General features: G+C 35.7%; 1 protein-coding gene and 1 pseudogene across 3 annotated transcripts; both read left to right on the forward strand.

The window, feature by feature from the left end:
• The first annotated feature begins 1,807 nt into the window (after positions 1-1,807).
• Positions 1,808-14,862, forward strand: LOC105050147 (polyadenylate-binding protein 2). 3 transcript variants are annotated; one of them, XM_010930047.4, is made up of 9 exons: positions 1,808-2,431; positions 7,906-8,024; positions 8,166-8,822; positions 8,918-8,995; positions 9,092-9,181; positions 12,036-12,176; positions 13,773-13,949; positions 14,090-14,296; positions 14,422-14,862. In XM_010930047.4, exons 1-9 carry the CDS (start codon positions 2,173-2,175, stop codon positions 14,668-14,670), a joined length of 1,977 nt encoding a protein of 658 aa, XP_010928349.1. In that variant the 5' UTR covers positions 1,808-2,172; the 3' UTR covers positions 14,671-14,862. The 3 variants fall into 3 exon arrangements, with proteins under 3 accessions (XP_010928349.1, XP_019707943.1, XP_010928350.1); XM_010930048.4 differs by having other exon boundaries at positions 1,916-2,431; positions 8,241-8,822; XM_019852384.3 differs by lacking the exon at positions 13,773-13,949 and having other exon boundaries at positions 1,861-2,431.
• On the forward strand, positions 2,475-6,449 carry LOC140859669 (uncharacterized; annotated as a pseudogene).
• Positions 14,863-24,678: the final 9,816 nt, after the last annotated feature.

Here is a 24,678-nt window from a genome sequence, read left to right on the forward strand (position 1 = left end):
TATTGAAAGTTGAAACACCAGCCAATATAGCAAAATGATGGAATGTCAAAATTTTGGGATAAAAAAAAAAAAAGGAAAAGATGATGACTACCATCCATTCCTTCGCTTAAAATAAATGGCATTTAAAAAAACACCCTTGCTTCTGCCAAGTAGCCTAGCACTTGCTCATGGTGGATGGTAATAATCGGTTGGTAACTAGTTATTTCTAAATGATTGAGTCAGTCAATCAACAAAGGGATGACGCACGATTGTCCATGTCCAAGTGATGTTAGAATTTCTACGTGCACAATGGCATTTCCCTCAATTTCAATTGTTCTATAAAATAAGACACAGAAAAGATATTGCAACCAAAAAAAAAAAAGAGTTAAAGAATGTTGGCCAATATATAAATTTGCGATGGTTGATATCTTGGTTTATATATTGAAAGATATATCAATTAATATAAATAAAAAAGAATATTTTTCATTATATTGTACGATTGAGTAGACAATATCCATAAAATCCAAGACCTTAGCCAAGGCAAGGATCATGATGGAATTCAGCTTTCCTGATAAATTTCAAAGCCTTGATTTGTGCGATGAGGTTTGCGCGGGAGAGCTCATGTTCAAAGAGCCAAAGGAGTTGGAGAGAATTGGATATTTTTTTCCATTTATTTTGAATTTTCAAGATACTTTCTACAATTTCCATATGATTTTTCTAATTTTAAAATGTAAAAGAAAAAGATTTTTGGGGTCAATTGGCTGCTTCCATTTCTCTTCTTTCAACACCTATAGATTCGAGCTTGGACTAATTGTGTTTTATCTTGGATGGACAAGAAATATTTAGCACCAGAAAAAGTCCCAAGTTTTTTTGAGTCAGGAGCAGCCCAAGGAGCCCATGGGCTCTTAACAGATTCCCATTTTTTGCGAGAACCGTCGTTGCTACCATCCCATATCTCTCTCTCTTTGATAGAAGAGGTGAAAATTATACCCAATGGAAGATTGTTCCAGCCGCATTAGCGTGGATTATATAATTAAACTCAACAGAAATATCTTAAGTCTTACATAGACTCACATTGAGAGGAGCATGAGAAATACTCCATATCTGACCGAATCCTCCTAAATCTCCTTAGAACAAGATGTATATAGGAGCCCTAGCCATCGATTCAATTGATGTCTGTCATGGAATTCCCTTCAACTATAATCCTATCATTTGATATAAGACTTATTATTGTCTCTACATCAGTAGACACTGCCCAGTTTTGGAGCGATAAACCGGGATTAATGCTGCAAGTGGCAGTTTACCTCCATGATCACGAATTAGAAACACTGCACCAGCTTTGTTTGAGCTAACCGATCCATCAAAGTTAATTGTTATGCTGCAAGCAGCACTTTATCTCTACCTTCTCCCTTCGAACACCTAATTCAAGCTCATACTAAATTTTAATGGCATGGACCGGAAAATTTCAGCACACACAGAAGCCCAAAAATATTCGTGATCGACAGGCCCATGGGCTCTCAATGGACTCCTTATTCGAGGCAGCCGTGCTCTGGTGCAATTAATCCAAAGGAAGAAGTAATCAGATCCAAGCTTGGACATACTTCCTCCACCCAGTTTGACTAGGATTAGCCCATCCATGCGCCAACACTGGCGAGCGGTCGCTCCCCCTGGTACACGGGCGCCATATTTGGCACGGCCAGCCTGTCCCTCTTTGAACCGCAAGTGTAACGCCCCACCCCTGGGACTTGCGCACTCTGTCAGCCTGCGAGCGAACCGACTTTATCCCGAGACCCGAACCGGGCTAGGGTTTCCCACACGCCAGCCCCAACCCCGCTATAAATTCCCGGAACCGCCTCTGAGGCCCGGCGCGGTGCAGTTCGGGCTGCCCTCCCAAACCGTCCTCCCTCTTTCTCTAGAACTAGAATTCTTCACCTTCTTCCGATCGGCGATCCTATCCAGATCCCTCGAGAAAAATACCAAAAATATCGAGAAAAACCTTAAAAAAAAGGAGAAATCGCTATTCCCTTTTCTCTGCGATCTCTATATCTGTATCCTTTTGAATCCCTAAGAGGAAGGAAGGTTTGCTTTTGTTGTTGTTGTTGTTCTTGTTTTTGTTGTTTTTGATCTCCTAGGGCTTGTGCCAAAGGAGCGCGGATTAAAGGGGAAAAAGGGGTTTCTTCTTGGATCTGAGAGATGGCGCAGGTCCAGGCTCAGCCGCAGGCGCCGGTGTCCGGACCGGCGGGAACGGGGGTGGCAAGCGGCGGCGGCGGGGGGAACCAGTTCCCGTCCACCTCTCTTTACGTAGGGGATCTGGAGCTGAACGTGACGGACGCGCAGCTGTTCGATGTGTTCAACCAGGTCGGGCAGGTGGTGTCGGTTCGTGTTTGCCGGGATATCAACACCCGCCGCTCCCTTGGCTATGCCTACGTGAACTACAGCAATCCGGTTGACGGTGAGTCTAGGGTTTTAGTCGATGTTTTTCTTTGTTTGATTGGATGGTAGCCTCATGTTACACTGCTCGCCTAATCGATTCTCTGTTGGCATTTCTGTCTAACCTTAGGGATTTTAGGAATTTAGGAATTGGAAGTAAATATTAAATTAGTTGATGTCTTGTAATAGGACACCTAGTATTTGAGAACTGTGTTGCGTGCTATTTTAGGTCCTATTCGTTTTGTGCTGCTAATATCTTAATACGATTTATGTTTGCAAGCTAGTTAAACAAAATTGGTACCTTATTAACTTGGAGGATGATTTCTAGTAAGTTGATTGTCTACTTCAATTGGATCCTTCCCGAACATTACTCTACCTTCAGCTGAAGAAATTCTTGAACTGTCTGCCCTGCTTATTACATGCTTAAACAAAAATCCACTGGCCACATGTGGCCCAGGCAAGTACCTATTGTTTCGGAGAACTGTTGGATGGATTAGAATTATGTAGTTCTTTCTGGCGGTAATGTGTACTGACCACTTATCAGGCAATGTTCACTGAATTATATGATGCTTCACTGCAACACATTCAACTTAACTAATTGGACCACCTTTTATCTAGTGTTTGATCTTGTATTGATAATATTGGTTATGTAGCTGTGCTTTATATTGACCTTTATTAGCACATTATTAGATATCTGTGTAATGGCTATAATTATTTGATGATCATGAGCTTGAACTAGATTCAGAAGCTTTTTCGTAATGATGACTTTATAGTTCACTTACTTTAAAGAGGTAAGGAGGGAATATTTGAGCTCATTTAATTGCTGGACTCTGTCCAAATCTCCACTTTGCACTTTATGGATTTTCCTTTCCGGTATCACATAATGCAAGAACTAGATAGCTTGCTATAAATTAAGGTTTTCTATCATGTAGCTTTTTAGTTATCTACAAGTTGTTAAAATTATCATGATGTCTTTTGATGTTGGTAAAATAGAAATTTTGTTGCCTAGTTTGGATGTGATCCCAACAGGTGACCAGGTGCATGTTGGCCAGGTTTTAGTAGGTGTATGTGATAGCTATTTTCACAGAGAGAAGGAATTTTTAGTATTGGAATTTTACTAAATAAGTTATTCTTGCTGCCTTTTTCATGAAATTAAAAGTTCAGAATTCAAAGAACTTTAAATTAATAGTATTTACCTGGAATAAACACGGCAAAAAAAAAATCAGAGAGTTAGTTCCCATATCACTGTACTTTGTTTTGCATCGTTGATAGTGTTCCACTCTTTTGTTCCATCTCTAGCATTTGAGATTGTTCATGCTCCTGTTGTACTAAAAGGTTTTGTTGATAATTACTATGAAGTATTGACTATTATAATAGCCACTTGAGTGAAGGCTTCTTAAAAGGACAAATGGCATGCTTAGCCACCATTAACTCATGGCACCCTCTACAGACTGTTGAAAAGATGTAATAAGATGGCAATTGTTCTTATCATAATGTTTTGTCACCCTTGTAAAGAAGTTAATGTGCTTAAATGTATTTTAATGTTCCATTGACATTTCACTTAGTGTTTAAATTTATGATCTTTTAATTCAAAGTTGGTTTCTGAATAAGCTTGAAATACATATAATATACTGTTGTTGGTAGTTTTGTATGTTAAGACATATGAAATTTGTTGATATGGGAGTTCAATTTATATATGTTCTTTTGCAAAAATAGAGTAGACCTTGTTTATAACAAAAATTGTTTAATTTGAAGGTTCTCATTTGTAAACAGGAAAATGGGCAAAAACGAGAGTTAGACCTTGCTTATAATAAAAATTGTTTAATTTGAAGGTTCCCATTTGTAAATAGGAAAGTGGAACATGGTTATCCAAAGAGGAAGTTAAATATAACAATTGATGTTGTCCTGATATGTGATTTGTCTAGGACAATTCATGCTATATGTGTAACCACATTGGCACATTCTGTTATTTTTATTAGAGTGTTGGCGATCCACTTGAAAGTAGCTTTCTAGGTTTTTTTAGTAGTTTTTTTTAGTGTAAACCTCAAAAAAAAAAAAAAAATTACAGCAACACCCCTTAAAGTTTGACTCATTTACACTGGACCCCAAAAGAAAAAAATTTCAAATGGATCCCAAAGCATTGTAAATGTTGCAAAGAGCTCTAGTTGTCTGTCTCCTTTTTAACAGTGTCAACGGAAAAGGAGTAATGACCAAAATGCCTAGATTTCATATCCTTATGGGAAACCGTAGAAGGAAGGAGGAAGAATATTGATTTGGTTCCTATTTGCTTCCTGGATCCATAAGATGTGGACTGCCTTCTCTGTTGAGAACTCCTTCGCCATCACCAAGGAGTTTTTGCAGCCACCATAGGACGGTGGCACCACCATCGCCACCATTGTCGGGATACTTTCCTTTGCAGTCGTCAATGTTGTGTCTCGAGCTGTCAACCTTTACCTCCTTCGAAGTTGGGATCCGCTCCCAGGCCTTCGCCTCCCATGCTATCCGCCTCTTTGTTTCCACCAATGAGCCCTACCTCCTCTCCTTAGCTCTCACGGAGAAGCTTGAGGACCTCCACTGCATCGCCATTGTCGCCTCCCGCCTCAGCCGCCGTTGCTCCCACCTCGCTTTCCTCGGCTTCAAGCATGTCTATTCTGACCTTCTCGCTGGTTAGATTGGCCCTGCTGTCCTTGGCTTCCTCTCCAAAGACATGGATGGCACCGTTCGCAAGATGGAGCACTTCATGTCTTCCACCGCAGCCTTCTACACCGAGCTCAAGGCCCTCACCAAGCTCGAACAGTCCGCCAAGAAGTTCTCCCCAACATTGGTCCATGACGAGACCCATTGGTCCTTCGAGCAGAAGATCCGGTGGCAGCGGCACGACGTTAGGCACCTCAAGGATGCCTCCCGTTGGAACCAAACCTATGACAAGGTTGTCCTCCTCGCCTAGGTGGTCTGCACCATCCATTCCCGAATCCGCCATGTGTTTGGGGAGTCTGTTCTTGGCTTGGATTGCTTGGTTTCTGATCAAAGTCGGCAGCTTTCCACCGAAATTATCTCTTCCAATCACTACGTAGGTCATCTTCAGTTGCTTCAGTCTGATGCAAGTGAAGGCAAATCCCAGGAGATTCCACAGATGGGGGCTGAAGCAGATTCTGTGTAAATTTTTGCAGAGAGGGTCTTCAATTCCATTGCGGGGCCAGCTCCGGAAGGCTTTTCATGTAGTGCCTCAATTTGGGTAGCTCTGTTTCATGGAAGGTTGGTGATGACCATTTCGAGAATGAGAATTGCCTGAGCCAGTTTGGGATTAGTGCTATTATGCCCTTCAGTGAGGAACAGGGGCTGAACAAGAGTGTTAAGATCAGGAGATCATGGTTTGGGTTGAAGAGGTAGATTAATGAAGCTGGCTCCACCCTCCACTGTCGGTGGTTCAGCTCTTGCACTACATTATGCAAATATTGTAATTATCATTGAGAAGTTACTTCATTATCCACTTAGTTGGGGAGGAGGTGAGGGATGATGTCTACCAGCTGCTACCCTTAAGCTTAAGGTTGGCTTTGAGGAGTCTGAAGTCTTTTGTCAAGAATCTAGCTATCTATGATGCACCTCTTGCACATGATTGGAAGGTAGCACTTGAGAAAATATTGAGCTGGCTTGCATCAATGGCTCATAATATGATCCAGTGGCAAACTGAGTGCAACTTTGAGCAGCAGCAGATTGTTTTGAGGGAAAATGTCCTGCTGCTTCAAACGTTATATTTTGCTGATAGGGAGAAGATAGAGGTGGCTATATGTGAGTTTCTTGTTGGGTTGAACTATATTTGCCGATATGAGCAGCAGATTAATGCTTTGTTGCATTGTACGAGTAGTGTGGACTTTGATGATTGTGTGGAGTGGCATATGCAATATTGAGCTTAGCTTCACTGGTTTTTCTTAAAGTTCGAAAAGATCAAAAACTATTGGTGCTGAGGTTTCAAAATTTTTTCCTTATCAGAGCATCCCATTGGTGAGGATTAGCTGTGGTTTATGAGGTCTTCATGGATACTCTCAACCAACAGTCACGATACATCGTGATTTTTTGATCAGAGTGTAGGGAGGAGACATGGCTGCTAGTCGTCGACGTTATTATGCATGGAACTCCATATCAGACCGAATTGTCTGATACACCCCATACCGTACTGTATCGTACTAGTACGCCGAACCATCACATACCAATATAGACGTACCATACTGTACTGCATACCGACACTATGGTGGGATTTCATCGGTATGGGGTCTGGTACCCGGATAGCAAACCTTGCCATTATGGTCCAGGTTTCTCTCTTTCCCTTCGATCTATGCTCTCCTTTCTACCTCATGTATGGTTCCTTTTTTTCCATCCGATCTATGCTCCTTCCCCCCTTCCTCTTCTTTCCTACTTCTCTATAATGGATGGGGAATAGAGAGCACGGCCAAAAAAAAAAAAAAAAAATGATGATGATCACAGGTATGTCACGTGACTCTTCTTTTCCTCCACTCCACTTCGCTCCAAATACAAGAAACTTTGAGAAGGGCACTTATGGTATTTTATAAGATTTAATCTCTTAAGTGACTCTTACATCATAACGTAAGCCAACGGAGACAGACGATCGGGGCTTTTTTGCACCATTTAAAACTTTTTTTTTGTGGTCTAAGTGTAAATGGATCAAACTTTAAAGGGTGTTGCTACAATTTTTTCAAATAAAAAACTACTTGCATATTTACTCTTCTTGTATGAAGTGTACTTATGCCCCTTGAGTTGTCTAAATTTTGTTATATTACCTGTTTCTGCCAATGTTTTATTCACTATCATTATTCTATCCTTACTTTATCTGGGTTGAAAGTTTGCTTGTTCATTGACAATTTTTGCTGTTACTTATATATTTTCTTTTTTTGAAATATTAAGGGGCATGCCTGTTTGAATTTTTTTCCTTGTGTATTAATTCATGTTTTTACTTTTTGATAGATAATAAGTAATTAAGGATGTTTTAAAGAGTATATATACAAGAAATCATTGAAGGGATAGATGCTAAAGTTTTTATTGGAGGTTGCAATTTTAACCAGAATGGCGTATATGCAGGTTTTTGACTTAGTATATGGACTTTGTGTTAGATATTGAACTATAATTGGTGATTGTGGTGGTGTTAGGCTTAACATTTTTATAATTCCACGGGATTTTGCATTTTATATTCCTCTTTCTATCACATACTAAAATTCAATTTTGGGCGAACCTGTCAGTTGTACAAGTATTTTTTTTTGTTTTTTTAAATTTACTTATTTTTTGAGGGAGAGGGCTGGCTGTGTCAGAAAGTTTTTAGTATTCTTAAAGGCTTGGGAAATGCTAATTTGAGTTGCTTGCAAAATTTATGGGAAAATTCATGACCTTTTTTTTTTTTTTTTTTGCCCCCCCCCTCCCGGCAGGGCGGGGGGAGGTTGCGATGGATGTCTTCCTGATTCTCATTTTTGTAAATTTTATCAACAGCGGCGAGGGCATTAGAGATGCTGAACTTTACTCCACTAAATGGAAAGCCTATTCGGATAATGTATTCAAACCGTGACCCTACCATGCGTAAAAGTGGGGCAGGCAATATATTTATTAAGGTAATGTACCTTTTTACATCTATTTTATTTATCATTCTGGCACTTGTATGACTGATTGTTCGAGTTATTCATCTGATTTTTTGCATGATTTAACCTACATAGATGCTTTATGACATTATTGTATGCACACACTTTTTCCAGAATCTGGACAAGTCAATAGACAACAAAGCACTATATGATACATTTTCTGCATTCGGAAACATTCTTTCTTGCAAGATTGCCACAGATCCATCTGGTCAGTCGAAAGGCTATGGATTTGTTCAGTTCGATCAAGAGGAAGCAGCGCATAATGCCATAGAGAAGCTAAATGGCATGCTTTTGAATGACAAGAAAGTCTTTGTTGGACCTTTTCTTCGTAGACAAGATAGGGAGAACACTGCAAACAGCACAAAATTTAATAATGTATTTGTGAAAAATCTCTCAGAATCTGCAACAGAGGATAATTTACTAGAAATTTTTGGAGAATATGGAAATATTACAAGTGCTGTTGTAATGAGGGAGGGTGATGGGAAGTCAAAGTGCTTTGGATTTGTTAATTTTGAGGATCCAGAGCATGCTGCCAAAGCTGTTAAGGAACTTAATGGGAAGAAATTTGATGGTAAAGAGTGGTATGTTGGAAAAGCACAGAAAAAATCTGAAAGGGAGATGGAACTAAAAGGAAGATTTGAACAGAGGATGCAGGAGGCAGCTGACAAAAATCAAGGGGCTAACTTATACTTGAAGAACTTAGATGATAGCATTGGGGATGACAAACTGAGAGAATTGTTTTCTGAGTTTGGCACAATTACTTCTTGCAAGGTATGTTTAAGTTGGTTGTCAGTAATTATATGCTATTATCTTGGTTGATTAATCTTGTGGTTGAAGTTGGCATAAACATTTGGAATATTTTATAGGTTATGCGTGATCCCAATGGTGTAAGTAGAGGATCTGGATTTGTTGCTTTCCAGTCTCCTGATGATGCATCTAAAGCTGTAAGTTAAACTCTGTTACTTGCGAGGTCTATAAATAACCAGTTTGGAGGGCTGACTTTTCCATTTTGTTTATGTCATGATCTTTCATTCCTGTAGCTGGCGGAGATGAATGGCAGAATGATTGGCAGCAAACCTCTCTATGTTGCACTTGCGCAGCGTAAAGAAGACAGAAGAGCAAGGCTGCAGGTAATTTCTCTAAGAGCAGTTCCTTCAAGATGCATGTAAGGTGTCAATAAGCATCTAAGCTAGGTGAAGGAAGAGATGATACAAATGTTCATGCTGATTCAGTTCATTATGTCATTAGAAGATTCTTGCTGTTATTATCACATTTCTTGATTGTGTTACATTTTATTTGGATTCAGTGGTTTTTTTTTTTTTTTTTTTTTTTGTCATTTAAAAGGCATAGTGGTCTCTCACCCATGTATTGTTGGATTTAAAATTTTCTAATTTTTTGCGGGCTTGATTTCTAATGTAATTTCAGGAATTACGAATAATTGTTGCAAAAAGGTAACTGTATTATATTTACCTGAGGGTTTGTTTTGCTTTATTCTTATTTCTGGGCGAAGCGTTATGGACATCATCCCTTTCTTTTCTCTTGAGCGTGAACCATGTACTTTTAGATTGCCTATATAATCCTCTTTAATGCATTCTTGTGTTGGTACTATGTGTTGTTCTTAAATTTGGATACCTGAATTTTGTCATATGAAAATAGTTGAACTGATGATGATACAACTTCTTATGCAAATGTTTATGAATGCTTTACAGGAAACAGTTTGTTGATATGGCAATTGTACTTGATTAATCCCTTTTACTGTTCATTCCTAATAGACGGTCTTTATCTTCTTTCTTTGCAGTTCTTTTTTCTGTGCTAATTGAAAAACCTATTTTCTCTTGTTTCACCTATGGCATATAACCCATGCTTTCCATACTTAGGCCTCAAATTCTCCATTATCTGAATCAGTTATGGGCACCACTATTTTCTTGATACTATTTTCTTGATTGGTGCAATTGTTGCACTTCCTAAAATGAACTTGTTGCAATCTATATTCCTGGTTTTACGGTTCGCCATTTCAACATTCTCATCATTGATACATGAACTTGTGTGCATTGGTTTTTTATTTTTTTAAAGCTGTTTAATATTCTGATGCACAATTTTTTTTTGTACCTTTCCACTGTACTATTCTAGAGATACTCCATAACTGTTTATTTCATCCACCTTGTTAGAATTCAATATTTCTACCATTGTCTGTTGTTCTGTTATTTTTTAGTCTAACCAAAATAGCAAAAATTACGATGGCTACTGTTTTGCAATTGATTTTTTTTTTAAAAAAAAACTTGATTTAGTTTGATTTGCATTCTGTTACAATTCTGTTTCATTATATTTTGCATATTAAAAAGTGTTTGAGCCTTGATATTTTATTTGGCTTATTGGTTAATACAACCAATGTCATCTGCAATCAGTGCTCCATCACCTTTATATCACAATAGTAATGTTATCAGATCACTTTGTTGAGGTAATGCCTGAAATTAACCCTTTGTCTTGGCCACCTGGTGTGCAAATCTCACTTGTTTTGCTGTAGCTACCTTTGAATCCTAAAACTGTTCCATTGACATCTTTCATGATTGTAGCATACTCTTTTGTTGCACCTTACTCATTTGATTCAATTTTTCTCCTTGATGCTCAGCTATAAGTTTTATCATAGATTAGACATCCTTTCTTTGTGAATAATGAACATATATTTTTTCCTCAATGTTACTCATCTGTTAACTAAAACAGGATAGATTGGCTCATATTATAGTTGATTTCGCTACTTGAAATCCATGAATGTAATAGTTGACGTAAAAATTAGTGGTTCTGCATACAGTACAAAAACATAAAATAAAATAAAAGATCAAGTAGTTTTAATAGTGTAGCTTCACTAGGATTTACATGTAAAAACTATTTTCTCCTCGGTAATCAGAACCCCTAATTACTCCAGTTCTTAGTACATCTACACTTGAGGTCCATTTATTTTAAACTTGATATATTTCATAACAAAAGGACTCTAGGATGATTTGAAATCTCCTCTAAAAAAAGTAATTGCACACGGATTTCCTCAGAATACTTTATATCAAAAGTTGTCATTATATCTGCAAGTTGAGCATCATCATGACTTTCCGAGGGAATTCACTTGGGGCACTTGCATCTATAAGTGTTGCTTCAATACATTCTTCAATTATAAGCTTCATTTTGTTATCATATTGACTGAATTTCACCAAACTCTTTTTTTTTTTTCAAAGTTATTATTGTGTAACTTTATTCATCATTTCTTTTATTATTATGTTAACATATTTTCCTATGCGGGATATATGACCGACAAGGCTCAGATTGTTGATTAGTTTTATCATACACACGTATGTACATATATGAAGTAATTTTAGACATTTATGCTTTAAGGGTTTGAAAACTTGGTTTCAGTTTTGGCTGGACCAAATGCGCTTTTCCTTCTAGCAATTTTGGCCTTTTCACTTCTTGCCTACTTTCTTCAGATTGATGTATTGCACATCCATCTTATGATTTCTTGATGATCTATCCTGTTTATGTTGACAGCAATTGAATTGTTGTCTTTTTCTGGATATCTCCTATGTGGCCTTTCGAAATTTTGTTATCTGTAAGGTAAAAGGTTATGTCATCACTTCTTCAGGTTTGTATTTAATGTCAAGTTGGGAAAGATCCCATGACCAGTGCTGTTTTTTAAGGCCTGGTTCATACGTGACGTGACCGATTGGAATAGATTGTTTTCAGTTATCACGAGTACTATGCTGCATTAGATGTTTGATTTAGTCTCAGCAAGACATCAGCTTCTAAGGATGTCATAGTTATATTTATCAGCAACCTAATTTAATAAATGTTCCAATTTTTTTTTCCAATCAATATTTTGCTGTCTGACATTATATTACAAATGGATATATGCATATCATAACACCTTGTGTTATCATCTTTCATCTAGTTTACATCATCTTTATGATCTCTTATGCTGATGGTCTGTTCATTTGTCAGGCACAGTTTTCTCAAATAATGCGTCCAGTGGCGATGCCACCTTCGGTTGCACCTCGTGTGCCAATGTATCCTCCTGGTGCTCCTGGTATGGGACAACAGCTATTTTATGGTCAACCACCTCCTGCTCTTATACCTCCTCAGGTAAACTTTGTTATATATATATATATATTGATGATGATGATAACAATAATAATAATAATTGATTGATTGAATTGGTTTCAACCTATCCTAACGCCATATGCTTTGACTTGTAAAAGCTGTGCCAAGGGTTTGAAACTGATATGCCCCTTCAGTGTTTGATTGAATGTACTGCCATTACTGATGCCACAGCCTGTAGCAATTGTAGTCACTATCATTGCTGACACTTCATTGTTACCACTGCCATCAACATTGTTATGCTGTCATAATGTCCACCATTGCTGCTGCCACTAGCACCAATCAACATGATTTTCAGTTTTGTATTTCTAAAGAACAAATCATTTGAGACCACCGGACATGATTATTCTTTTTGAATAACTGCAAGGAAAACATAGTCAAATAGTCTGTTTTGTTCTTAAAAGGAGGGAGATTTGCAATTTACCAAACATTGGTTATTAAAGTGGTTGAAGTTTTAATACAAGAGTTTGCATTTTATGATGGACTATGCAATTGTTATTATTCATTAACCATGTTGGTTGGGGTCATGAGAGAGAGGATAGATGGAATTGGAATTGGAATGATGGATAAGCTCTATCCATCCATTTGGTTTAAAAAATCTAAGGATGGATGAAAATGAGGGATTGTTCATCCATCCTGGCTAATCAATTTATATCCTTCCAGGATGGATGGAGCATACAAGGGGTGGATTTCTACGTTGACAAAATTACCCCGCATTAATTTTTTGACAAAATTTTAATACTTTTATTTTTTTATTTATATTCACTATTGTTTAGTTAACTATTTATATATAATTAATTAATTATTTAAATTAAATTATAAATTAATTAGTTATTTATATCAGTAATATATAAGTCAATTAATTAACATATAATTAATTTATAAAATAATTTATTAAAGTAAAATAAATTAAATTATCATTCATCTTTAGTATAAATTGTTAATATTGCCGTTCTTCTTTAGTGTGATTACTGTAAGTTGATGATAATAATATCTTTTCTTCATAGGATAGTTTAGTAAAAATGGCATATAAATATCATCCATCCTCTCTTTTATTCCTACTATACCAAATAGAGAAGGGAGTCATTCTGAAATCATTCCCATCCATCTTTCTGTGTTTCACCAAATGCACAGAAGGACGGATTGAAGATTCATCTATCCTTCATCCTTCCTTTCCCTTATCCATCCATCCTCCCCTATTTATTCCTCCAATCCATCCTTCATACCTAACAGAAGGTAAACATTATTCCCGTATTGCATGAAAATCATGAGATTTGTGATTTAATTTTGAAAATGATTCGAAGTGCTACAGACCATGTCTACTTAGTTAACCTATCATAATTCTGATCAATAAATATTTTGCTTTTGTTTGTTTATATTTTCATTATATTTGTTACAGTTTGGAATTTTTTGTCTTCCTACTCTGAACCATTTTTGAGGTTTTGTTGCATGGTTCTTTCTTAGTTAACTTGTGTCTTAATTTGACAAACATTTGTTGGATCTTGGTGAGCGTGAATTATTTTCTAAAAGAGTTGATGTTTTTTAATTGACCATCAATCACAAATCTTACTCTCTTCACAGCCTGGATTTGGCTTCCAACAGCCACTTGTTCCTGGGATGAGGCCTGGAGTGGCTGCTATGCCAAATTTTTATATGCCCTTGGTCCAACAGGGTCAGCAGGCCCAACGCCCAGGTGGTAGACGTGCTGGTCCTGTGCAACAAACACAGCAGCACCCTATGCCACTGATTCAGCAACAGGTGGCTGACTACACCATTGTATTCAACATGTTTTTTTCCACTACCACATCATCTTAAGCATGTTTTAGCTTTATTTATGACCATTGATACATTTTCTTATCAAGCAACAGCTAATTGTAGTGCATCTGTAATGATTGTAGATGCTTCCTCGTGGGGGACGTGCCTACCGCTATCCTCCTGGGCGCAACATGCCGGATGTTCCGATGCCTGGTGTTGCTGGAGGAATGCTCTCTGCCCCATATGACATGGGGGTCATGCCCATGAGAGATGCTGGCATGTCACAACCTATTCCAATTGGAGCATTGGCTTCAGCTCTTGCAAATGCTAGTCCTGAGCAGCAGCGGACGGTAATATTCGTATCTTATTAGTACATCAGCATGAATTTGCACGAGCTTAGATTTCTTAACTATTTGTGTATCCATTTTCTAGCTTTGTCACAGCATTGTTAGTAATCTGATTGTTTTCTGTTTAGATGCTTGGTGAGAGTCTATATCCACTTGTGGATCAGCTGGAGCATGAGCACGCAGCCAAAGTGACGGGCATGCTTCTGGAGATGGACCAGCCTGAAGTGTTGCATCTGCTGGAGTCCCCAGAGGCCTTGAAAGCCAAAGTTGCCGAGGCTATGGAAGTTCTGAGAAATGTTGCTCAGCAGCAGCAGCAGGCCAGCACCCCAGCTGATCAGTTGGCGGCTCTGTCTTTGAATGATGGCATTATTAGTTGAGTTGATCATTTAGTCCTTCAGATTGTTAGGAGATTGTGCTTGAACAATTTGGATTGGTTTGAGCAGCAGATGGTTTTGTGGTGTGTTTTTCTTTTTATTTTAAATTTTCGAACGGGCTTTCTAGTAGGCTTGACTTTTATGTTTGCGGACAATATGTTGTTTCAGAGTTCATAGGATTTGTGACTTTATGTTTGCCAGCGTGTTCCCAATCTTCTCTGCTGATGTGTTGGATTAAGTTATAGCTGCAGGGTTAAAATTATGGTGCTTTTTAATTTGCTGTAGTATATTTTGCGCTCATTTCTTCCCTCCATCCACCTTAGGATATCTTGGTGGTGGCGGAGTTCCATGCTTCGTTTCATCTCCTTTCTGGTGAGGTGGTTTAATGGTACTTCATTGGAGTTACCTTGATAGTTGTGATTACCCTTTTTCTCTTGGCATGTCATTCTAGTAATAAGTTGATTGACTTTACTCTCTTCCCTGCCAATTGTGATGAGAGGTGTGTGGAAGAACCTTGATCACGTTACCTTGTATGATGCGGTGAGGGTTTGCCTGCCCTTACATTGTGGAAGCTAGAAGGATTCCTCAACAAAATGATGTCCAAATGCCTGAGGCTGTTAAGAAGAGAACAAAAGCGTGCTACAGTAAGCAAGATGGATGTGGATTGTTATTGTTCCATCACATGATCCCAACCCATTCTTGATAAGAAAATAGATCATGGATTTAAACTTGGAACTTATTTTTGGTTTTGTCGTTGGATTATCTCAGCTCGTCAGATTTCAAATGGCTCTTTCTTGAATTTTAAAGTTGCTGTTTTCTTTTATATTGTTCTTCATAATGAATCTCGTCCCACTTAAGTGTATCCCATAATTGTTCAATTCCGTAGCTACACACAACTATGCAGCAGCTCCTGTCCATCTCGTCTAGACATGGACACTGGACCGTACTCAGCCAAACCCATCGGATCAGCATCCAAATGGGCTGTGCAGTAAACGGGCCGTTGTCGTGTCGGGCACAGCTCATTTGCTAAACGGGCCGTTGTTGTGTGCCGAGCACGGCCCTTTTATCCTGAACCCCGGCTTGGGTCGGCCCTAGGCCTGGGTCTGACGGGCCGTGCCAGCCGTTGGGCCCATGATAGGTGATCTTTTTATTTTTTTTAAAAAAAAAAGTTAGTCTAAACGGGCCGTGCTAACCATGGCTCGTTTAATGCCATTACGGATCAGGTTCGGTCTGTAATGGCTAAATTTCTTTTTTTTTTTAATTTTTTTGGGTTGATAACGGTTATTTTTGAAAAAATGATTATTTTAACCCACCTAATAGCTATAAAATGGCTAATTTAAAGGGTATTTTCAAAAAATAAAAATATTAGATTTCTATAAATAACCCCCTCTTTTATTTTCATCACGCCAAATCAACTCCCCTCTCCTTCTCTACTATTCTTTCTTCTCTTCTAGTAATATTAGCAAGTGTTCAATTAGCAATTAGCAAGTGTTTAAGTGCTATACAAGAGAAGGATTAGTCCATCTATTGAAGTCTTGGAGGTCTTTATTACGGTCTTGAGGAGTGAGGAGCACAAGAGGAAGCTCTCAAGTCTCCCCCTACGGCCTACCTCTACTTAATTTCTTTATTTGGTAATTTTTTTTTATTTGCATAACTCATATTTAGATATGGCATCTTTTGATGAGAGTCATTTTGGCATTTTCTCGATTTCAAAGGAAGAAGAAACTGCTATTCCTGCTCCCTCTGAAACCAATACTGAAGGTCAAGGCTCTGCATTTTCTTTCTGTAAGAAAACTAGTGCTGTATGGAATGACTTTAAAAGAGTTATGGTAGATGAAATTTTAAAAGTAAAATATAAAAAATATACCAAATTGTATAGTTGTACTAATAGCGGGAGAACTGGCTATTTGAAGAGACATCAAGATAGTCATATTATGAGTGATGCTCGTCTTCAAAGCATTCTTAATATACAAGGAGATAGTCTTGTAGATAGTTTTGCATATAATCATAAAAATTAAAAGAAAGCATAGGTCAAATTGATAGTTAAGGATGAATTACCTTTTAGCTTATGTGAGGCTTTTAATTTTGAAGAATATGTTCGGTTAGCCCTACAATCCATTTACAAAAGAACTAATGGACGTATATTTAGAAAAGTAGTTATGACTAATTTTTTAGCAATAAAATCAAGTTTAATTTGAACTCTTTCTGTCCTAAATTCAAAAGTATCATTTACTTCTAATATTTGGATAGCATCTATTGGTAGTTATTGTCTTATTGTTGTTACTGCACATTATATTGATAATAATTAGCTATTAAATAAACATATTGTTACTGTGCTTTTAATTTTTCATATTCTGGACAACAAATTTCTAGCGCTATTTATCAAACTGCATGTATATATAGTATTAATGATAAAATTATGTCTATTATTTTTGATAATACATCTAATAACAATTCTGCTGTCTAAATGAAAATTTATTACATATTGGATGTGCATATCATATTTTAAATCTCTCTGTTCAATTTGGCATGGGTATGGTTCAAAATATTATTCTAAAAATTAAAAATATAGTTTTTTTTATTCAAGCTTCAAGAGCAAGACTTTAAGAATTCAAGTAAATATATATAGATCATAATAAATATTTTAAAAAATATAAACTTGATATAGTTACTTGTTGAAACTCAACATATACAATGATATATGATGCATATCTATATAAAAATTTATTAAGTATATATATTAATAATCGTGGATTAAGTTTTACATTGACTAAAATTGATTAGAATAAAGATAAAATTTTGAAAGAATTTTTAGTTAGTTTTTATAATACCATTGAATTTTTTTTTGATGTTTATTATCCAATCTCTTGTTCATTTTTACAACAAGCATATCTTATTAGCCAAAAATTTGCACAACATAGATACGATGATATTTTAAAACCTATTATTTATGAAATAGAATCTAAATAGAATGAATATTGGGATAGAATATGTCCTATGCATAAGTGCTATTTTTGATCCACGTGTTAAATTAAGTAATATTTTAATTTTACTTGATGCATATTTTAAAAACATGAATCAAGATCTTAAACCTGCTAAAGCTGAAGTAAATCAACTTCTTCATGATATTTATGCTTTATATAATGATAAAATTCGTGGATCTAGTGCTTCTCATTCACAATTCTCCGCTTCTTCTAGTATTTCTCGTTCGTTATCTGTTTTTTCTTTCATTGCACATAGGAGACATATACATATTTTTTCAAATTCATCTTCATCTTTATGTAGTAAACTTAAATTTTATTTATGAAATAATTTTCAATCTGCATATGATGAAAATTAAATAGAAAATCTTAATGTGTTAGCATGATAGAAAAGTGTTAAAAATCAATATCCTGTAATATCCACTATTGTACATGATATCTTAGCTGTGTCGATATCCACAGTAGTATCAGAATCTACTTTTAGTGCAGGTCGACGAGTTTCGGATAAAAAAAAGAAGTAAAATGACCGACGAAATAATTGAGATGCCGCTCTACTTCAAAGATTGGTTGGATGCCGAAGTAAAACTTCAAGATAAAGATGGATATAATACAACATCCGATAACGACAATGATACAAATACTACCGACGATGCGTGACGATCAGTAAGATTTTTAATTATTAATTTTTCATATTTATAACTTTTTAGTTTTATCTTTTAATTATTGAGATGAGTCACCTCAATTTCTTCTCTCTTTCTCATTGTATTCGAAGGTCAGGCCTAGCCCCCCTCCTTCCCTTGTACTATTTTGATTGATATTAATAAATCAATAGGGGTCCACGGCAATTCTACCACCATTACAAGATAATTTTTTATTTTTATAAAAAAAATTCTACATCTATTTTTATAAAAAAAATCTCCAAAAAAAACTCCCCATGCGGACTGTGCTGAGCTTGGACCGGGTCAGGCCGTGCTAGCCCAGGCCCTTATGGGTCGTGCTGGGCCTGGGTTGTAGGTTGCAAACCCCCAGCCCAGCCCGATCCCTTCTAATGGGCCATGCATGGCATGGCATGGCATGTTACGGCCCGTGCCTGGCATGGCCCATTACGGCCCGTTTTATGTTGGGCTAGATCATATAATGGACGGCCCGACCCGTTGCCTATGTCTAATCTTGTCGGTTATGGCTGTCATCCTATTTTATCTATTTTACTATTGAGCTGAAACAAAGAAAAGAATGGCCTCTCATGGCAGTTGAAAGGAATGAAAAGGAAAACTAAAAGAATAAATTCTAAAATGTCAAAAATATCTTATAAACATTCTTGACCTCGTTGTAGATATGGGCATTGGGCTGTGCTTGGCACGTCTGTTTATCCCGAACCCTGGTCTAGCACAACCCTAGGCCCAAAGACTGGAGGGTCATGCTTGGCACAGCATAGTGGCTCGTCAGGCCCGTGGGCCTGATGGGCGACATGCAAGCCTGATGGGTTGTCAATTTTTTCTCTTTTCTTTTTTTTTGAAAAAAACAGTCTAAACAGATCGTGCCTAGCACGGCCCGTTTAAAGCCGTTATGGACCAGGCATGGCCGGTAACAGCTAATTTCTTTTTTTTATTTTTTGGATTGGGTAACGGCTATTTTTTGATTTTTTATCATTTTACCCCCCTAACAGCCATAAAACGGCTAATTTTAGGGATATTTTGGAAAAATAAAAATTTTAGGACTCCTATAAATATCTCCCTCCTTTTCTATTTTCACCACACCAAATCAATTCTCCTCTCCTCTACTACTCCTCTTCTAACAATATTTAGCAAGTGTTCAATATTTAGCAATTAACAAGTATTTAAGTGCTACATAAGAGGAGGATTAATCTACCTATTGGAGCCTTGGAGCTTGGAGGTCCTTGTTGAGATCCTAAGGAGCACAAGAGAAAGCTCACAAATCTCCACCGACCTATCTCTACTCAATTTCTCTATTTAATATTTTGATTAATTTTTATTATTTGCATAACTCATATTTAAATATGACATCTTTTGATAAGAGTCATTTTGGCATTCTCTCGATTTCTAAGGGAGAAAAAACTACTGTTCCTGCTCCCTCTGAAGCTAATATCAAAGATCAAGGCTCTGTCTCTTCTTCCTGTAAAAGGACTAGTACTGTATGGAATGATTTTGAAAGAGTTATGGTAGATGGAGTTTTAAAAATAAAATATAAAAAATATGTCAAATATATAGTTATACTAGTTGTAGGAAAACTGGCCATTTAAAAATACATCAATAGAGCCATCTGATGAGTAATACTCGTCTTCAAAGCATCCTTAATATACAAGAGGGTAGTTTTGTAGGTAATTTTACATATAATCATGAAAATCAAAAGAAAGCACTAATAAAATAGTTAACGATAAATTATCTTTTAGCTTATGTGAGTCTTTTAATTTTAAAGAGTATATTCAATTAGCCCTATAATCTATTTATAAAAGAGCTAGTAGACGTACATTTAGAAGAGTAGTTATAATTAATTTTTTAGTAATGAAACAAAATTTAATTGAAACTCTCTCTGCCTTAAATTTAAAAGTATCATTAACTTCTGATATTTAGACAGCATCTGTTGGTAGTTATTATTTTATTGCTATTACTACTCATTACATCGATAATGATTGACTATTAAATAAATATATTCTTACTTTTCGTACTTTTAATTTTTCACATTTTAGACAATAAATATTCAATATTATTTACCAAACTGCATGTTCTTATAGTATTAATGATAAAATTATGTCTATTACTTTTTATAATGCATCTAATAATAATTCTACCGATAAATTATTGAAGACATTGTATTTTATTTTAAATAAAAATTTATTGTATATTAGATGTGCATGTCATATTTTAAATCTCTCTGTTCAATCTGATATGGATATGGTTCAAGATATTATTATAAAAATTAAAAATATTTTTTTATTCATGCTTTATAAGTAAGATTTCAAGAATTTAAGTAAATGTGTATAGATCATGGTTGACGTTTTAAAAAATTTAAACTTGATGTAGTTACTCGTTGGAACTCAACATATACTATGATACGTGATGCATATCTATATAAAAATTTATTAAGTGCATATATTATGATTGTGGATTAAGTTTTACATTGATTGAAAATTATTGAAAATAAAAAAATTTTTGGTTAGTTTTTATAATGTTATTAATATTCTTTCTGATGTTTATTATCTAATCTCTTGTTCATTTTTATAACAAGCATATCTTATTAGCCAAAAATTTTCACAACATAAATATGATGATATTTTAGAGCTTATTATTTATAAAATAAAATCTAAATGGAATGAGTATTGAAACAGAATATTTCTTATGCATAATTTAGCTACTGTATTTGATCCATGTGTTAAATTAAGTGATGTATTATTTTACTTAATGCATATTATGAAAATGTGAATCAAGATCCCAAACCCGCTAAAGCTGAGGTCCACCAACTTCTTCATGATATTTATGCTTTATACGATGAAAATGTTCATGGATCTAGTACTTTTCGTTCACAAACCTCCGTCTCTTCTTCTAGTACTTCTTATTTATCATTTATTTTTTTATTTATTGCACATAGGAGACATACACATGCTTCTTCAAGTTCATCTATATCTTCATCTTTAAGTAGTAAACTTAAATTTTATTTACAAAATAATCCTCAATCTACATATGATGAAAATCAAATAAAAAATTTGATGTATTAGCCTGGTGAAAAAATATTAAAAATTAATATCTTGTAATGTCTGCCATTGCACATAATATCTGCTGTGCTGATGTCCACAGTAGTATCGAAATCTGTTTTTAGTACAGGTCGATGTGCTCTGGATGAAAAAAGTAGGATGACCAGTGAGATAATTGAGATGCTGCTCTGCTTCAAAGATTGGTTGGATATCGAGGCGAGACTTTAAGATAAAGATGGACATGATACAACATCCAACGATGACGACGATACAAACACTATCGATGAATAACGATCAGTAAGATTTTTAATTATTAATTTTTTATATTTATAACTTTTAAATTTTTATCTTTTAACTATTGAGGTGAGTCACCTCTATTTCTTCTCTCTCCCTCATTATATTTTGGAGATCAGGCCTAGCCTCCTCCCTCTCTTGTACCATTTGATTGTTATTAATATATCGATAGGGATCCACGCCAAACCCTCCATCATTACAAGATAATTTTTTTATTTTTACAAAAAAATCTAACATTTATATTTAATTTTGCTCCTAAATCCCTTTTTAATTTATAAAGAAAATTATATTTTTTAAATTAAAAAAAAAGACCAGGCCAGCACGTGGACTGTGCCGTGCCTGGATTGGGTCTAGACCGTGTTGAGAAATGCCAGCCCCGTGGATCGTGCCGGACCTGGCTCGTGGGTTGGGCCAGCCCAGTCTTTATGGGTTGTGCCGGGTCTGGGCCACGTGTTACAACCCTTCAGCCCAGTCTGGCTCGGTCCTTTTTAAGCGATCATGCTAGGTACGATCCGATTCGTATCGGAACGAACAATGTAATGGGCAGCCGATCTATTGCCAATGTCTATATCAGCCTAATAATTTTTTGAATTATTGAGCACCAATAAATTAAGAATTATTCGGTTATTCATAAATTGTAAGAGGATATTGTTGTTGATTAATTAATTATTCAAAATGAATTCGGGTATTTCTGTTTTTTTATTGCTGGTGGGTTTGCCATTATTCATTATTCTTATTTTCCATGTATTTATTTTTATGGGACCAAGTGTGCAGATGCTTTAGATAAATTTTTTTTTTTACAAGGAAATAGAAAACTTCTTTTGAAAGTTTGGTGAGGGTAGCGAATTTTTTGCCCCTCCGAACTGGAGGTTTGAAGCTTTGGTTTGAGGTGTCCTTTAACCCTTGATTTGTGACCCATGCTCGCAGAAATGCCTTGAGCGGAACTTAAGTGTGATGCCATCTCAAGCACAATCTAGTATCTGTCGGAAAATCTATTTTATCAAAGAATTTTTTTATTCAAAATTTAAAATAATATTTGAAAAAATATAAAATTTTTTGAATGATCTATTGAGACTAAGTATCGGTCAGATTGAGAAAAAAATTTTATCCGATCGAATCCAATCAGATTAAAAAAATTCAATTTGCTGTCGACTGTTTATCATATATAAATTATTTGAAATCGAAGTGAATGGTTTGCAGTGAGTTCAGATGAATTGTATCGGTTGGGACTTCAATGTTGACTTAATATTGATTTTAAATCCAATATTAGCTCACTTAAGCTTATTGACTTTTTTTTTTATCAATTTAATGCAAAATAGGTCTAAACCTCTAGAACGAAGTTTAAACGAAGTATTGAAGTACTGAAGTCTAAATGACATCGTCTAAAATGAAAATGAGTTTGTAAAAGACTACATCGGTTGTGTTCGGTTTCATATGGATTAAAAGTATAGGAACCGAATCCAATCATAAATAATTGATTTTTTATAGATCTCAATCCGATTCCATCCGATTTATATTTTTTACCTAATCGAAATCAACATTTTTTGGATCGAATTGGATGGATTTCTTCGAATTTCGATTATTTGCTCAACCCTATGATCTACGGTTGCTAGCTCCTTCAATTTCTTCTCATCTTTAGTTTATATTTTGGCATCTGATTTGCCTCTTTATTTTTTAAGAAAATAAAAAAATTATTTTACTCTTGTAGATTCTTAAAGGCATAAAATTTTTTTTTATGATCAATTATTCTAATTTTATAAATATAAAATAAAATAAAATAAATTTTTGCTTTCAACCTTCAATAATAGTGGCAGCGGTGGCGGCTATTTCATTTGTGTTGGTGACTCTAATGATGCCATGGTCGTGATGGCAACCATGTTGTTGCAAAAGTGGAGCCTAACGGTTGAGGCAAGCATAATAAAGATGGTAGTGGTGAGCAAAAACGGTGAGAGTTTTTGCTTTGAGAAATTTCGAGATTGTTTAACTTTAGTATAATTTCATATTTTTATTTTCATACAAAAATAGTAAAAATTGATATAAAGATTATTTTGGATGATAATAAATTTTTAAAAACTTGACTATCTCTATTAAAAGCAATAAATCTTTAGTTCTAAAAGTTTGGAAGATTTTATAAGTAATCTTGAAAAACAAAAAAGCTTCCCGATATATGTGGTCTCATTTTTTTTAAAATATTTTTTTAAAAAAATAAAAATAAAATTTAAGTATTAACTCAGTGGTTATCACTATTGATCGCAAGTATAATAAAATTTTAAATTTAAATTTTAGAGGATATGTTTCATTGAAAAAGTTGGACTCTAAAATAGGACGAGGATGAGTGACTCTTATTCTAGTCGTTTGATTGAAGAGAGTCTAATTTTTATTTTAGATAAAATATCTAATGCTCTGTTACTTAATTTCAACTCTTTCACAATATTCGTATATCATTTTGGTTCTGTTTTGAATTTTAATTATAAAAATATCATAAAAAATATAATTATTTTAATTTTTATTTTAATTTATTTTGATTTTAATTTTAATTACAAATCAAGTGCAACTTTCATATTTTGCATCTTATTTTTATATTTTTTATGGCTTTTTAATCATCTAAAAGGCCGGATATGGTCGAATGGATAGCTTGGTCCCATCTCCTCTCTCCTGTACCAACGAGTGAGATGACTTGACCGCATCCATCCATCAAGGCGGTTTATGTCTCCGCCGGTCTACCTACCGTCCCCCAAAGGGACAACCCGGGAACGCGGCACCCGACCGACCGACATCCAGAAAAGCTAGCTTAAAAAAATAAAACCATGGTAAGTAAATGAAGTTTTACCAAAGAAAGAGAAGCTAATGAATCAGAAGGTCGAATTATCTCAGCCATTGGGCGGCTCTGTCTACCCGACCCGTTGCTAAGCGGTAACCACCATCCGATCTCATCGCTCCCTGATCTCTCTCCGTAATCAACCCCCTCTGCCCCTCTTCCTGCCTCTCTCTTTAACCCCGCGCCCTTGGCCGCGCTTTGGTATATAT

This window comes from Elaeis guineensis, chromosome 8 (genome assembly GCF_000442705.2).
Source record: "Elaeis guineensis isolate ETL-2024a chromosome 8, EG11, whole genome shotgun sequence".
Classification (NCBI taxonomy): domain Eukaryota; kingdom Viridiplantae; phylum Streptophyta; class Magnoliopsida; order Arecales; family Arecaceae; genus Elaeis; species Elaeis guineensis.

Excerpts from the sequence above, each read along its gene's own strand:
- LOC105050147 (XM_010930047.4), top strand. The coding sequence starts at position 2,173 with ATGGCGCAGGTCCAGGCTCAGCCGCAGGCGCCGGTGTCCGGACCGGCG. Across the intron at positions 8,025-8,165 it reads CAGGCAATATATTTATTAAG|AATCTGGACAAGTCAATAGA; the intron begins GTAATGTACCTT and ends CACTTTTTCCAG. Across the intron at positions 14,297-14,421 it reads GTCCTGAGCAGCAGCGGACG|ATGCTTGGTGAGAGTCTATA; the intron begins GTAATATTCGTA and ends TTTTCTGTTTAG.